This window comes from Phocoena sinus, chromosome 14 (assembly GCF_008692025.1).
Source record: "Phocoena sinus isolate mPhoSin1 chromosome 14, mPhoSin1.pri, whole genome shotgun sequence".
NCBI lineage: Eukaryota > Metazoa > Chordata > Mammalia > Artiodactyla > Phocoenidae > Phocoena > Phocoena sinus.
Genome location: NC_045776.1, coordinates 63,312,256 through 63,326,844, shown reverse-complemented (window position 1 = coordinate 63,326,844; position 14,589 = coordinate 63,312,256). Strand labels below are relative to the sequence as shown.

Below are 14,589 nucleotides of genomic sequence, written 5' to 3'. Positions count from 1 at the left end.
CAGCTGTGGCTGCAGCTGCTGTGCTGACTCACGCGCCCCAGCCGCCGGCAGGATCTGGGAGCATGGGCTCCCCAGGGGCCGTGGTAGGCTGGGGGCTTCTGGATTACAAAACGGAAAAGTATGTGAGGACCCGGAACTGGCGGGTGGGCGCCTTGCAGAGGTTGCTGCAGCTGGGGGTCATGGTCTACGTGGTGGGGTAAGAGAACGGCTCCTGGGCGTGCTAGCCGGAGGGATCACGACTGGTCCTGCTGGGCTGAGGGGTGAAGGTCTGACTCTTCAGGGGCTGGGCTGGTGGTTGTGGAGCAGGTCAGGAGGTGGGCAGAAGGAAGGCTCTCCATCTGTCTAGAGGCCAGTGGGGTGTAAGAGCAGGTTGTGTGCTTGGGTGCCCACCTGCATTCTTTCCTGTGCCTTGTTCCCAGACCCATATTGGGCTTGGGCACAGAGCAGGATGGGCCCCCATCCCTGCACAGGAGGCCCCCGGCCGGCAGGAGGTAGTCCCTGACACTTGTGAGAGCTGAAGCACTAAGGCCTCCAGTAGAGACCACCAGTTTAAGCTGGGTCAGGGTAGTCTTTAAAGAGGAAGCTGGATCTAGGCCGGGCAGGAGGAGGGGATTGGTTGGTGAAGGAGGTGGTGGTGGGCATCTCCAAGCCCATGGGTGCCTGGTGAGGGTACTGGCTCTCCTATGCATGGCCAGAGCCTCTGGCCTATGCAGGGTGTTTGGTGTGGGAAATGAGGTGGGGAGGAGGTGGGGCCCCTGAATGCTGGCGTGGGAGCCTGGAGGGTATCGGGGGAGAGACTGAGCAGGTGGTCCCAGATCTGCCGTGTGCCAGGGACATACCATACCACCTGTTGCCTCCTCCTCAGGTGGGCCCTCCTCGCCAAAAAAGGCTACCAGGAGCAGGACCTGGACCCCCAGATTTCTGTCATCACCAAACTCAAAGGGGTTTCCGTAACCCAGATCAAGGAGCTGGGGAACCGGCTGTGGGATGTGGCTGACTTCATGAAGCCACCACAGGTGGGTGACTTGGTGCTGCTGCCAGGTACTGGCACCTCTGATACCACCCCTGCACCGAGTGTGTGTGAGAGAGGGATGTGATGCCAGAGGGGGTGCTGGTGCTGTCACAGGGCCACGCTCGAGAAGGGCCTTACAGAGGAGTGGTGTCTGGACAGGGCTTTCAGGGATGTGTAAGAGGTTTCCGTGCAGAGGAGGTGATGTGTTGGGAAGCCAGACCAGAGGGATGCATTTACAAAGTCTGCATCTGGAGTAGATAAAGAAGATGTGGTACATGTATACAGTGGGATATTTCTCAGCCATAAAAAAGAATGATATAATGCCATTTGCAGGTACATGGATGGACCTAAAGAGGATCATACTAAGTGAAGTAAGTCAGGCAGAGACAGACAAATGCCATATGATACCACTTATATATGGAATCTAAAATATGACACAGATGAACTTATCTATGAAACAGAAACAGATTCACAGACATAGAGAACAGACTTGTGGTTGCCAAGGGGGAGGGTAGTGGGGGAGGGATGGATTGGGAGTTTGGAATTAGCAGATGCAAACTTCTATATACAGGATGGATAAACAACAAGGTTCTACTGTATAGCACAGGGAGCTATATTCAGTATGCTGTAGTAAACCATAATGGAAAAGAAATAAATTAAAAGTCTGCATCTGAAAAGGAGAGGAGTGTCTAGGAGCTCAAGGCTTGAGCTTGAGGGTGGGGTGAGAGGCGTGCAGGGTGCCGAGACCTGGAGCTTCCTGGACGCCTCCTCTCTGACCTGGAACACTACTGTCGAGTGCTCCTCCTCTGCCCCTCCCATGCTGCATTTCCGGCAACTTCTCCTTCCACCCGATTGTCCACAACCTTAGTTTCCTCCTCTGTCCTGCCGGTGCCCAAATTCTAACCCCGGTGACCACCTGCCCTGAGCACAGCTGCCTCCTGGGTGCACACCCGCCACATCCAAAGAGAAATCATCTCCCTCTCCCAGTGTGGCCTTTTGTCATCCAATGACATCCACCAGTGCCGAGGCTGGACCTGCTGGATGCCTTACCGTCCCTCCCTCCTGTTCATGCCATTTCCTAACAGCTTTCACAACTGCTCACACCATCCCTGAATGGCTGAGGTCTCTGGTGGGTCCCCATGCGGCATCCAGGCTGAGCCTGCCAGCCCTTACCTTTGACCCTTAGGAGGCTTCCTTTCATGATGGTGGCCACGAAGCCCCTCTAGATCCTGACTATCACCATACCGCTGCCTCTGCCTCTGCCCAGCCCTCGCCTCCCCTTCCTGGGTATGCATCCCCCACACCCACTGAGCTCTCGTGTGCAGCACAGAGGCTCCAGTCATCTTTTGTCCAAACAGAGCTTACCTCCGGCTCCCCTGGCCCCTGGCCATGCCTGCAGTGAGGGGCACACCTCCCCACTAGCCTGGATCTTCAGTGCCTGGAAGCAGGAGGCTCTTGGAAAATTCTGGTTGAGCAACTAAATGAATGTGGGAGGCACACATGGGCTCAGAAATGGCCAGCAGCCCAGCCAACCTCCTGTCTCTGCCTCCCTTGCCTCACTGGAGAGCGTTTTCCTGGGGCTCAGGGCTGATGACCCTATGGGGCCAGGGCCCCTTCCCGCACAAGCCAAGCTGCCGGCTTCTGGCATCTCCCGATGGGAGCGGGGAGCAGAGACCAACCCTGACACTTGTCTTCTAGGGAGAGAACGTGTTCTTCTTGGTGACCAATTTCCTTGTGACGCCAGAACAAGTTCAGGGCAGATGCCCAGAGGTAAGGCTGCCTGAGGGCTTCCCAGCGGGTTCCTAGTTCCAGAATCTCCTGCTGCTGTCCCCCATGAGGTGTCCAGGCCCCTCCACATCCTGGTCCCACCTCTGGGCATTCTGGAGGTTGTCAGGGTAACACCCAGAATGGGGCACAGTGCTCAGGTGGGCTCTTATAATAGCAAGAGGCAAGCTGGGGGACTTCCCTCATGGTGCAGTGGTTAAGTATCCGCCTGCCAATGCAGGGGACACGGGTTCGATCCCTGGTCTCACAAGCTGCAGAGCAACTAAGTCCCTGCACCACAACTACTGAGACCACGCACCACAACTGCTGGAGCCCATGTGCTTAGAACCCATGCTCTGCTACAAGAGAAGCCACCACAATGAGAAGCCCGCGCCCCACAATGAAGAGTAGCCCTCGCGCGACACAACTAGAGAAAGCCCGCACGCAGCAACGAAGACCCAGTGGAAACAAAAAAAACCAGGCAAGCCCTTTTCTACGCACAGCCTCTATTAATGTGTGCTGGGGCAGCTTCCATTTTTGTGCGCAAACAGCACACTCCTGCTTATGCTGCACTCAGGGTCCCTTATGGTCTCTGGGTACTTTTCACTACAACTGTGGTCAAGCCCGTCTCCTGCCATCTTCAGATCCATTTCTTATCCAGAAATGCAGATCCTCCCCCTGAAATCTCACCTTTTCCCCTTGCCTAGGGATGTCCCAGGGATCCAGCCTCTGTCACAGAGCCCACTGACTCTTCTCTCCAGCTGTGGATTTTTTTCCAATTTTTAAAATTGTGATAACATACATGTAACATAAAATTTACAATCTTAACCATTTTTAAGTGTACAGTTTCCTAGCTGTGGATTTTGTTTGAACAGTCAGGAACCAGGACATAGCCTTGGAAGCCTACCTCCATGGTGACATCTTTCTTTAATCGAGGCTAAAAGTTAATTGCTTGCTGGACTGGAGAGTAACTGTGTGGTCCCTGCCCCTAAGTCCTGGTCGTTGGTCCCACCACAGTTGCTGGGGATGTCACATGCCCCTGGTCGGCCCCATCCTCAGAGGAGGTGATGTGTGTGCACTGGGCAAACGCATGATGTCCTTCCCTTTCCAAATGCTCAGATGACGCCTATTTATTGTTCAGTGTGTGGACTGTCCTGAAATTTTTCTGGGGCCATGGTTCTGCATTTTCTGGAATCCATGGGATTCCTCTTTGCCCTGTGTCCCAGCTTCTGGCTTGTCCCATGAAACTGACCACCAGATCTGACCACCCGGCTTCCTGAGAGCAGCTCCTCTGAGGGTCCTGGTCGTCTGGTCCCTCCCAGCACACCGCGCTCCCTGTAGTGTTACAGCTTCAGAAACCTGCTGAGCCTCCCCCGGGGCTGCAGAAGTCCAGCCCGCATACGCCAAGGAGCTTCTGCACAGACAGCCCAGCCACGATGCCAGGTCCTGCGACAGGGGCAGAGGCTGCAGCTGGGAGCCCCAGGGAGGCGCCTCCTCTGCCAGCTCAGGGCCTCAGGAAGGGTTTCCCACTGGACTCAGAGACTCAGTCAGGATCTTGAGGCTATCTAGGCAGAGGGGGCTGCGTGGGCAAAGGCCCCTGCTGTATGGGGTGAGGCATCTCTGGGGTCACCTGCTGCTCAGTGGGGTTGGAGCCTGTTTGGACTGGAGTGGGAAGGGTGGAGCCCAAGATATCAGGGCCCCAAGAGCCCTGCTGTGGAGCTGAGCTTGATCACAGGAGCATGGGGGGCGCAGAGGGGCTCAGGGGAGGGGCGCTTCATCTTCTGTGCCTTGGGAAGGATGATTCAGGCTGCTGGATGGAGGAGAATGAGGCCGAGATGGGGACCCATGTTGGTCACCATGGGGTCTGGACAAAGGAGATGGTGGCCCAGCCAGGGTGGAGAAGAGGGGCAGATTCAGGACACAGGTAGGGACAGCAAGGCAGAGCAGGTGGCTCCACACTGTCCTCTGCCCTCTAATCACATTTGGCTCAGAGCCCCTGAGCCCTTTTTACCACCAGATGCTGTGTCCCCCCTGCTGCCCCTGAACTGGGTGCCCTGGGCAGCAGCGTCAAGCCTCAGCCGGGACAGAACTACAGAACTGCGTCCGTGGGCTGTGCCTTTCTTTCGAGGCCTGGGACCCCCGGAAAGCTCACCACCTTCCCCTCTTGGCTGATCCCCAGAATTCTGTCGCTGTGTGCAGGCACCTATGTCCCTGTTTTACAGAAGAACCAGCAGGGAAGGGAGGAGCCTGTGTACTTCCTAGGCCCCTCCCACCAGGGCTGCCCCCTTGGTCAGCCCCCAGCACCTCCGCCCTGGCATGAACTCACCTTCCCCACCATCCTGCCATCTTCCCTGTTCTGTCCTCTGAATTGGACCAGAGGAGCTAGGCCTGGATGAACCACTTCTTTTTTAAAAAATATTTATTTATTTGGTTGTGTGGGGTCTTAGTTGCTGCAGGCGGTCTCCTTAGTTGTGGCTCGCCAGCTCCTTAGTTGCGGCATTCCAACTCTTAGTTGCGGCATATGGGATCTAGTTCCCTGACCAGGGATCAAACCTGGGCCCCCTGCATTGGGAGCGCAGAGTCTTATCCACTGCACCACCAGGGCAGTCCCCCTGGATGAACCACTTCTGCCCGCACAGAAGTAGCAGGGCAGGAGTCTTGCTCAGCCTTGGAATACAGCAATTGCACCCCTACCCAGCCAGGGCTGTTCGCACCCCCCTTTCATTTGCACCCTCCAGCTTTCTCTTGGGCCCCCAAACTCAGGGATCCCTGAGAGGCTAAGGCAGGGAGGGGCGTGTCCCTGTGGACTGCAGGGCAGGTCACGGAGGAGGCATCCCTCGGCCCTTGACAAGTCTGTTCTCTCACCCCTAGCACCCCTCCATCCCGCTGGCTAGCTGCTGGGCCGACCAGGACTGTCCTGAAGGGGAGACAGGGACCCACAGCCACGGTAACCGGCCCCCCCAACCCCCACCTTGCAGTGCTTCCACTGGAGTGGGGGCTCCGGGGGCCTGGTGGGACCCTGGGTGGCTCACCAGTGCACATGGTGCCTCTGCGTCTCTCTGTCAACGGCCCCCTCCCCACCCCTCCCCAGGCCCCATGGAGATTTGAGGGCCTGGAGTTTGTCTTGCATTTTCAAGGCATAAAAACGGGCCAGTGCGTAGTGTTCAATGGGACCCACAGGACCTGTGAGATCCGGGGCTGGTGCCCAGTGGAGAGTGGTGCTGTGCCTGTGTAAGTCTCCCCCGCATCCTCCATCCCTGCCCCAGGACCACAGAGGCTGCCACTCACCGCCGCACCCCCCCCCCCCCCCCCCCGCCCTGTCCCCTGCCCCACAGGAAGCCCCTGCTGGTCCAGGCCGAGAACTTCACGCTGTTCATCAAAAACACCGTCACCTTCAGCAAGTTTAACTTCTCCAAGTAAGGTGGGAGGGTCCTGGCTGGTCGAAGACCCTCTGTGTCCCCTGCCTGGCCTGACCCTCGCCCACCCCTTTCAGGTCCAATGCCTTGGACACCCAGGACCCAACATATTTCAAGCGCTGCCGCTATGACCCGCGCTCCAGCCCCTCCTGCCCTGTGTTCCGCATCAGGGACCTCATGGCCGCAGCTGGAGGGGTCTTTGAGGACCTGGCGCTGCTGGTGCGTCTGTGGAGGGGGCAGGGTTCCGGGAGGGCTGGGAGAGGGCCCCGGGCCCCAAGCCGGTGGAGCAGTGCTGTGCCGTGTGCAGGGCGGTGCCATGGGCATCCACGTCCACTGGAACTGCGACCTGGACACCAGGGCCTCTGACTGCTGGCCCCACTACTCCTTCCAGCTGCAGGAGCGGAGCTACAACTTCAGGTGCGGCCCCCACTGCCCACCTGCTCCGAGCCAGGTTCTTCTCTGCCTGTCCTCCTGTGGTGGCCGGGACAGACCACCCCTCCCAGAACTCTGGATGCCCACTGTATGTGGGAGGGCGGCCCAGGGGAAGGAGGAGGTGGTCTCAGCTCCACGACCCCCAACACAGGCTCCATCCAGCCTCCCTCCTGAGCCCTATCTCCTCCACCCCGCACCCCTGCTGCTGCTGGGACCCCTCCCCCAGCCCCTCCTCCCCCATCCTGCCTCTAGCACCTCCCTCCACTGCACGGGGTGCTTTCTTTTTTACTTTTCCCTTAAGGTTTTATCCAAAAAATTACAAAAATCTATAGAAAAGTTCAAAGATTAGTACCGTGAACACCCATATAGCTGTCATCTGGGCTCACCAGGGTTTTTTTTGTTTTTACCATTTTGACACGTTTGCTTTCTCTCTCCTCTCTAGACTGATCTGGATATATTTAGATAGATTTCAGACCAAACCATTTGAAAGTAAGGAGATGTCCGGCAGACACTCACCCCTCCACAGGCTGTCCTGAGAATAAGGACCTTTCCCAAGTGACCGCTGTCCTGTTGTCACATTCAAGAAATTTAACACTGGCAGAATGAATCTAATATTTAAATTTCCCCAATTGTGCCAATAATAGTCCGAAATCTTTTTATTTTCCAGTCCAGGGTGTACTCAAGGAACTTGCATTGCATTTATTCTCATGCCTTTGAGTCTCCCAAGCAGACCTTCCCCTGCTGCTGCCCAGTGGGATCCTATGTTTCTGCCACCTCATGTCACCTCGTCACTTGCGTGCACACACACACAAGCGGACCTTGCCTGGACTGGTTTCACTGACCTCCCCTGCCCTTTGCAGCTATGTGGAGCTGGCCCCCACCTGTGCTCTGCTCCCCTTAGTTCTGTGCTCTCGCTGGTACTGCTTTGTCTAGAACTCCTTCCTGATCCCTGGAAAACCAACCTGCATGTCCCTGCTGCAGAAAGCCTTCCCTGGTTCCTAGGGGAGAGTGAGCTACCCCCTCTGGACCCTCACAGCCCTGGGCCTGCCCCCCAGCTCCCCCTGCCCCCACTGCAGGCGTCTATTTAGAGACCCCTCTACCCCATCCCCTCAGCAGGCAGGGAGCTCCTGAGAGGCGGGTCCTGCTTGCTCTTTCCCTGTATCCTCAACAAAAAACCCAGGACTCAGGGTAGGGCTGGGGGTTTGTGGAGTCAGTGGGTGAGTAAGATGGAGGCCTGGGAGGGCCAGCCTGGCCGGGAAGCGGGCAGAACAGGCCACCAGACTCTCTCCTGCCCCCAGGACGGCCACTCACTGGTGGGAGGCCTCGGGTGTGGAGGTCCGGAGTCTGCTAAAGCTCTACGGGATCCGTTTTGACATCCTCGTCACTGGGCGGGTAGGTGGGCAGGGGCGGGTGGGTGGGGGGTGAAAGGCACGGCTTAGAGGCTTACCCAGGTCTCTCAGGCAGGGAAGTTCGGGCTCATCCCCACACTCATCACTCTGGGCACAGGAGCAGCTTGGCTGGGCGTGGTGAGTCTGGCTAAAGTGTGCTCCCTCTGGCTTTGGTGAATGTGGGCCCAGGCCCATCCGATGGCACAGCCGAGCCCCCTGACGTTAGGTCTAGTTGGGGGGAGGTCTGGGGAGGTGGCAGGAGGGCGGGTTGGGGGCCGGGACACAGGTCAGTCCTGCCTCTCCCAGATCACCTTCCTGTGTGACCTGCTGCTGTTGTACGTGGATGGAGAAGCTCATTTCTACTGGAGGACCAAGTATGAGGAGGTAAGCTGCTGGCCTGCCTGGCGCCTGGGCTCTGCTACACTTCTGGGGAATGTCGGCCTGAGCCCCGACCTGCTGTCCTTATCTGCAGGCAAAAGCTCCAAAGGTGACCGCCAGCCCTGAGCAGACAAAACTGGCATCTGCACCCCTGCATCTGGCTGCCCAGGCTCCTTAGAGGGGCCCCAGCGCCTGTCCCAACAGCCAGGGCTGCTACCAGGAGCTGGACACCAAAGCCTTGGCCCTGGCGCCTGCTTGCTGGCCCATTCCTGAGGCCTGTTCCCTGCTGTCAGGGGTCGGGGCTGGGAAGGGAGGGGCCTCGCCTTGGGAGCCTCATGGATGGAGCCCCAGCAGGACCAGGGCAGGGAGTGGGAGAATTCCATCCTTCAACTCCCAGGCACACTGTCCCTACCCTGACTCTGGCCTCGGCAGGGTACTGCCCAAGGAGCAGCAGAAGCTACTATTGCACAGACACCTGCAGCGGAACATGTCCCAGGGCGCTGGTCACAAGGGCTCCAGCTGTGTCTGGAGAACTCTCTCCTAGCTCTGTCACCAGGGCTTCCAGCAGCGGCTCACTCACCAGTGGTCAGCACAGACCCTCCACTGGCTGTGCAGGCTCTAGCCCTCTCCCCTGGCAGCACCCCCATTGTAGGTAGAGCCCCCACCCTCTCAGCGCCGTTCCAGGGTCTGTGCTGCTGTAGTCTAGGGCAGGGTAGAAAGAGGTCTGACAAGAGGGCTGGCTGTCTCTGCTGCTCTGGTGCTGGGTACCTGGGGCTCGTCCCCACCCAGTTTGGGGGGGTCATCCATGGAATTCAGACTGGGGCAGGCAGATGACCCAACCCACTAGGACCTGGCAATGGCGCATGCACCAGCCCTTCCTGGTGGCAGCCCTCAGACTGTGGAGGGCTGGGATTGGGAGAAGAGAATGGAGAAGCTGAGTTAGTGGTCATTGGGTCCTTTGGGACCATCTGTGTGCTCCTTGGTGACACCCAGCTCAACCTTCTGGAACTGTGGGGGTGGGGAGAATGTATATCTGGAATTCACTGCTACCCAAGGTCACACACCTAAGAACCAGCCCGAGGCAACTGCTCGAAGGAGGCCCTGTCCTTCGCTTCGGGTGGAGCCCAGTGGCCAGAAGGAATGCCCCAAACAAATTCCAGAGGCCCCGGCAGGCTGGCCTGGATCTGGCTGTGACGTCCTCACAGGGTGTAAGTCCTGCCCACTGGAGAACTCCCCATGCGCCAGGGAGCCTACAGCTGGGAGGGAGGAACTGGCTGCAGGGGTCTGACCCTGTCTTGGCCCCAGGAGAGCGGCAGGGGTTTGGGAGTGCACACTTGGGAGGCGAGGGGCTGCTTTCTCATGGGGCCCGGTGACTAGGCATGCTGGCCGCTTGCCGGGGCAGTGACATGGGCCAGCTGGGGAGGGCAGGGTTGGGGTTCAGGCTGGGCTAGCATCTGGAACCATCTGGCATCTGGAGCCTCAGCAAAGCCTTGGGGTCCCTGCTGCCTCGCAATCCCCAGAGCAGTGTCTCTGGGGAGGCAGGCCACAAAGGTCAGGGTGAGAGAACATGGCCCTGAGGTCTTTACCGGGGTGGGGTCCCATGTACGGGGCCCAAAGAAAGCTGATGTATGGCTTCAGGGTCCAGGAGTAAAGCCTGTTGACAGCAGCTTCCTGCGTGCTCCTTACAGGCAGAGACGGGAGCTAGTGGTGCCTGTGGTGGGCACAGCATCACCTGGGAGACGAGTGGGCAGTGCAGGGTGGGCCTGGGGACCCCACCCCAAGGACCAGGGGGGCTGGAAGGCACTTGGGGCAGGTTCAGGCTCTTGCGCACGCATCCCCTGGGGCAGCTGGAGAGCAGCACCAGGGTCTGAGATTGGAAACAGCTGCTGCCTCAGTCTGTACACAGTGCGCACCCCAGGGTAGTCGCGCGGGCACGTGGATATATGCTTGAAGCTGTGTGTGTGCCTGTGTGCGTGTGCCTCTGCCTCCCTAGGCAGGCCTCAGGCACATGCCATGCTCTGGAGAAACCAAGGGGACCCCGAACTCTGCTGCCCTTTCTAGGTGGCCTCCTTGGGGCCCGGGCACTTCTGTCTGGACCCATCCCCCAGAGGAGGGGAGCCTGACACTGCCCCTCTTGTACCTAGTGCATATGGGTGTATGTATAGTGCCTTCTGAGCAGGGCAGAGGGCACTGGCCTGAGTGTCCTCGACTAAGGGCTGTCCCAGGGCTGGCATCTCCCCCTTGCAGAACTTCTGCACCTTTGCTTTGCACTGGGGACAATCGCGTGTGGTTCCTGGGGGCAGGTGAGGACTCAGTGCCGCAAAGAACAATGGACACAACACAGGCCACATGGCTGGCTAAGCAGTTATTATCATGGATTCCTGAGGCTGGGGCTTCTTCCCCACCCGCCCTACCCCAGCTGCCCAGGTTGCTGGAGTTGGACATAAACTGGAAGGCACTGCACAAAGAGTCCACCACACCAGCGCTGGCCACACCGGCTCCAAAGACTCAAAGCTCGGCCCCTGAACTACAGTCCAAAGGACCCCCCTAGCGTGGGCAGGCCCGCAAACCGGAGCTGCCTTGGATGGAGGGCAGGCAGCTCTCATGGACTGCTGGGGTCCTGGGCTGGCACCTGGCTGGGGGGCTGCACAACCTGCACTGTCTCCTCCAGGCTGCCGCTAGAGAAAACCACATAGTGTGTGATGGTCAGCCCCGGCAGCTCCCGCTGGTTCTCCTTGCTGTGCCAGATGCCATAGCCGAAATATACCAAGAGTCCTGCAGGGGTGGCGCGAGCATGAATGGCAGGTCTCAGCCCTGCTCGCCCTCCTCACCCTCCTCCTGCAGCCGGCCCAGGACACCAGCCTGGCCCCCCACTCACCGACCAGCAGCCAGATGGAGAAGCGCACCCAGGTCAGGTAGCTCAGCTTCAGCATGAGACAGATGTTGAGAAGAATGCTCAGGGCTGGAATCAGGGGCACCATGGGGATCTGAAGGGGCAAGGGTAGGGCTGGGCTGGGCTGCAGGGGAGGCTGCTGGCCCAGGGCCCAACTGCTCTAGAGGCCTCAGAGCCTTTCTCTGCCTCTGGAGATTCTGGAGACCAGGGCCCACTCACAGACACAGGTGGATGTGCATGCTGCCTCCCCAGCCTGTGAGCCGTGGTCATCCCGCTGCAGCAGAGGATGCGGGGGAGAAGGGAGCTGGTGGGCTGACAGCAAGTGGGTGTTGGGAGTGGAAAGAGGTACCTGGAAGGTGTCCTGCTGGCGTTGCTGCTGGTGGGCCCCCAGGACGAGGAGACTGAGCAGAAACATGATGCTGCAGAGCAGAAGCAGCAGGATGTAGCCCCAGCGAGGGAGGTGCAGGGCTGAGTCCCCGAAGATCAGCACACAGCCCAGGGTGATGGCTGAGGCCACCAGGACGCAGATCGCTGAAGCCACGGCCACTCCAGGGCTGCACCTATCCAGGAAGCCCAAGTAGGGCCTCAGGGCTGGCCGCAGCTGCCCAGGCTCGGGGGCTGGGACCTGCTCGGTGCCCACCAGCTCTATGTGGTCTGAGAAGGAATTGTACTCCTTGGCCGCAGGGCGGGGGCTGGCTGGGCTTGGGGAACTGGACAGAGGGGCCTTCTGGAATCGCAGCACGATAATGCTGATGGCCACGAAGGTGTAGGCCAGCAGTGTGCCAATGGACAGGAACTGGACCAATGCCTCGAGGTCCAGCAGCAGCGCCACCAAAACCGTGAGAACCCCGAACACCAGGATGCCTACCAGAGGCACCTGTGTCCGGGGGTGCACGTAGGCAAATGCCTGGAAGAATAGCCCGTCGGCGGCCATGGCGTAGATGATGCGGGGAAGGCAGAAGAGACCGTTGAGCAGGACAGTGGTCATGGCTGCAGCAGAGGGCGGGGGCTGGTCAGCATGGCACATAGACACCCCACGGGCCACAGCTGGGGCACCTCGGGAGCATGCGCACGAGTCTGTCTGGGTTCTCAGAGTGAGCCTGAGTGCCTACAGGGTGCAGGATTGTCCCTACCCCAACCCAGGAGTGGGACACCTCAGTTTAGGTCACAGGCCACTGGGGAATCTGGTGAAGGCTGAGTACCTCTGTCCAGGAAAGGACACAGAAGCACACGCCCAGACCGACATACCATGTACAACGGGGAGTAGGTTGAGTAGGTCTCTGCCAACAAGCCTGGGTGGAGTCTAATAAGTAGCCCATTCCCGGGTCCATTATACAACTGGTAAAACTGAGGCCCAGCTGGAGATGTGTTCCCCGGGAGGCCAGGGCAGGACCCCACTTACCGCAGATGGAGCCAGTTGCCACGAGGTAGCCAGCCCAGCTGTAGCCCCGCTGGTAGAAGGCATCAGCGAGCGCTGAATTAGGGTCCAGGCTGTGCCAGGGCACCATGAGGGTGAGCACCGTGGAGACCAGGATGTAGGCGCTGGCTGCGAGGCCTAGCGAGATGGCAATGGCCAGGGGCACGGCTTGCTTCGGGTTCCGGGCCTCCTCACTAGAGGCGGCAATGACGTCAAAGCCCACGAAGGCATAGAAGCAGGTCGCAGTGCCGGCCATGATACCGGAGAAGCCGAAGGGTGCAAAGCCGCCCTCCTCCTTGCTCCAGTTGTGTGAGCGGGCGAGGACAAACCCCAGGATGATGATGAAGAGGATGACGACCATGCTGATGGCAGATAAGGTGTGGTTGAGCCAGGAGGAGACACGGGCTCCGCAGGAGACGAAGGTGGAGGCCAAAAGTAGGATGCCGGCAGCCAGGAAGTCAGGATATCTGGCCAGGAGGGGCACCTGCCAGATGCCCACATGGGCCTCGGTGAAGTTGCGGATGTGGTGGTCAAACATGGCGTCCAGGTAGCCGCTCCAGGCGCGGGCCACAGCAGCACCAGCTATGACGTACTCGAGCACCAGGTTCCAGCCGATGAGGAAGGCCCACAGCTCGCCCATGGACACATAGGTGAACAGGTAGGCAGAGCCTGTGCGGGGCACGCGTGCCCCAAACTCAGCGTAACACAGGGCCGCCAGCAGGGAGGCCACCGCGGCCACAGTGAAGGACACGATCACGGCCGGGCCGGTTATCTCCTTGGCCACGGTACCAGTGAGCACATAGAGGCCCGAGCCCACCATGGACCCCACTCCCAGCAGGGTCAGGTCTAGCGCGGACAGGCAGCGCTGCAGCGATGTCTCCATGGTGGCCTCCTCCAGCGGCTTCAGCCGTTTCAGCTTCTGGCAGAAGCGCGCCAGGCCAGCAGTGCTGGGCAGTCCTGAAGCCATTGCAGGCAGCTGAGAGGAGCACCAAGCCAGTTGCTGGCACCTACCAGGGCCAGAGGGGAGTCACCGGCTGCCCAGCCTTCCGTCCTCCCTCTGATCCCACCCAGGGGTAGTGAGCCGCTTAACACTGGCCTGCCAGAGGGCAGGGCTGGGACAGGGGTGGGTGGGAGGCCCTCTCTGCCTCAGGGGCTCCATGGTGGAGCCGAATCTGGGCCTGTTGGTGGGGGTGGGGGTGGACCCTGAGGGTGAGAAGGGGGCAGCCCCAGGGAGCATGGCTGGGAACCAAGCCCCTGTGATCTGGGATCCCAGAGCGAGGTGGAAACCCGAGGCTTTCCGGGAGCTGGGCCAGGCCTCCAGGATGCGGAACGGGAGCGGAGCTGCAGCCCCGGGCGTAGCCCAGGCGGCCACCTGGCCCCAGACATCGCTGTTCCCCCCTTCCCCGCCCCGCTGGACTGGAGGAACAGCGCACCTGACGCGAGCCGGGGCGCCCTGGGCGTGGCGCCGGATCCCCGGGCTCGACGCTGCACTGCCGGCCCCAACATGCCGCCGCCGCCCCTGGAGCCAGTTTCGCCTCACCCTGTCCCCAGGTACCTGAGCCTTCGCCTCCTCCTGGGCCTGAATCTGTTTCCGCTGGACTCTGCGACCCACCTACTCTTGCCACCGCCGCTGCCGTCGCTGCCGCTCTGCACGCTGAGCCTGCCCCGCCTGCGGGTGAGGTCCGTGCGCAGAGCCCGCCCCAACCCCCAGGGCGCCAGACCCAGCACCGGGCCCCACCTCGCTGTCACAAACACCCAGGTAGCCCACCCCCTCTTAACTCACCAGGTCCTAGGGATGCCCTATCATTGTGTCTGCTTCTCAGATAAGGAAGCCCAAGCCACCAGAGTGGCCTCGCAGCCAGGTGCAGGTTAAGGTCCAGGTCTGGGGG

At 59.8% G+C, this 14,589-nt stretch overlaps 2 protein-coding genes across 2 annotated transcripts; one reads left to right on the top strand and one right to left on the bottom strand.

Annotated features, from left to right (window-relative positions):
• Nucleotides 1-21: 21 nt before the first annotated feature.
• Nucleotides 22-8,568, top strand: P2RX6 (purinergic receptor P2X 6). Its single transcript, XM_032654048.1, has 12 exons — nt 22-196; nt 866-1,016; nt 2,711-2,782; nt 5,648-5,723; nt 5,914-6,007; nt 6,112-6,192; nt 6,270-6,411; nt 6,500-6,609; nt 7,923-8,016; nt 8,085-8,150; nt 8,319-8,396; nt 8,485-8,568. Exons 1-12 carry the CDS (start codon nt 63-65, stop codon nt 8,566-8,568), a joined length of 1,182 nt encoding a protein of 393 aa, XP_032509939.1. The 5' UTR covers nt 22-62.
• A 2,424-nt stretch (nt 8,569-10,992) lies between these two features.
• SLC7A4 (solute carrier family 7 member 4) lies at nt 10,993-13,789 on the bottom strand. Its single transcript, XM_032603087.1, has 4 exons — nt 12,686-13,789; nt 11,633-12,273; nt 11,269-11,377; nt 10,993-11,165 (listed from the first exon to the last, which is right to left on the bottom strand). The coding sequence occupies exons 1-4, from the start codon at nt 13,665-13,667 to the stop codon at nt 10,993-10,995; spliced, it is 1,905 nt and encodes a 634-aa protein (XP_032458978.1). The 5' UTR covers nt 13,668-13,789.
• Nucleotides 13,790-14,589: the final 800 nt, after the last annotated feature.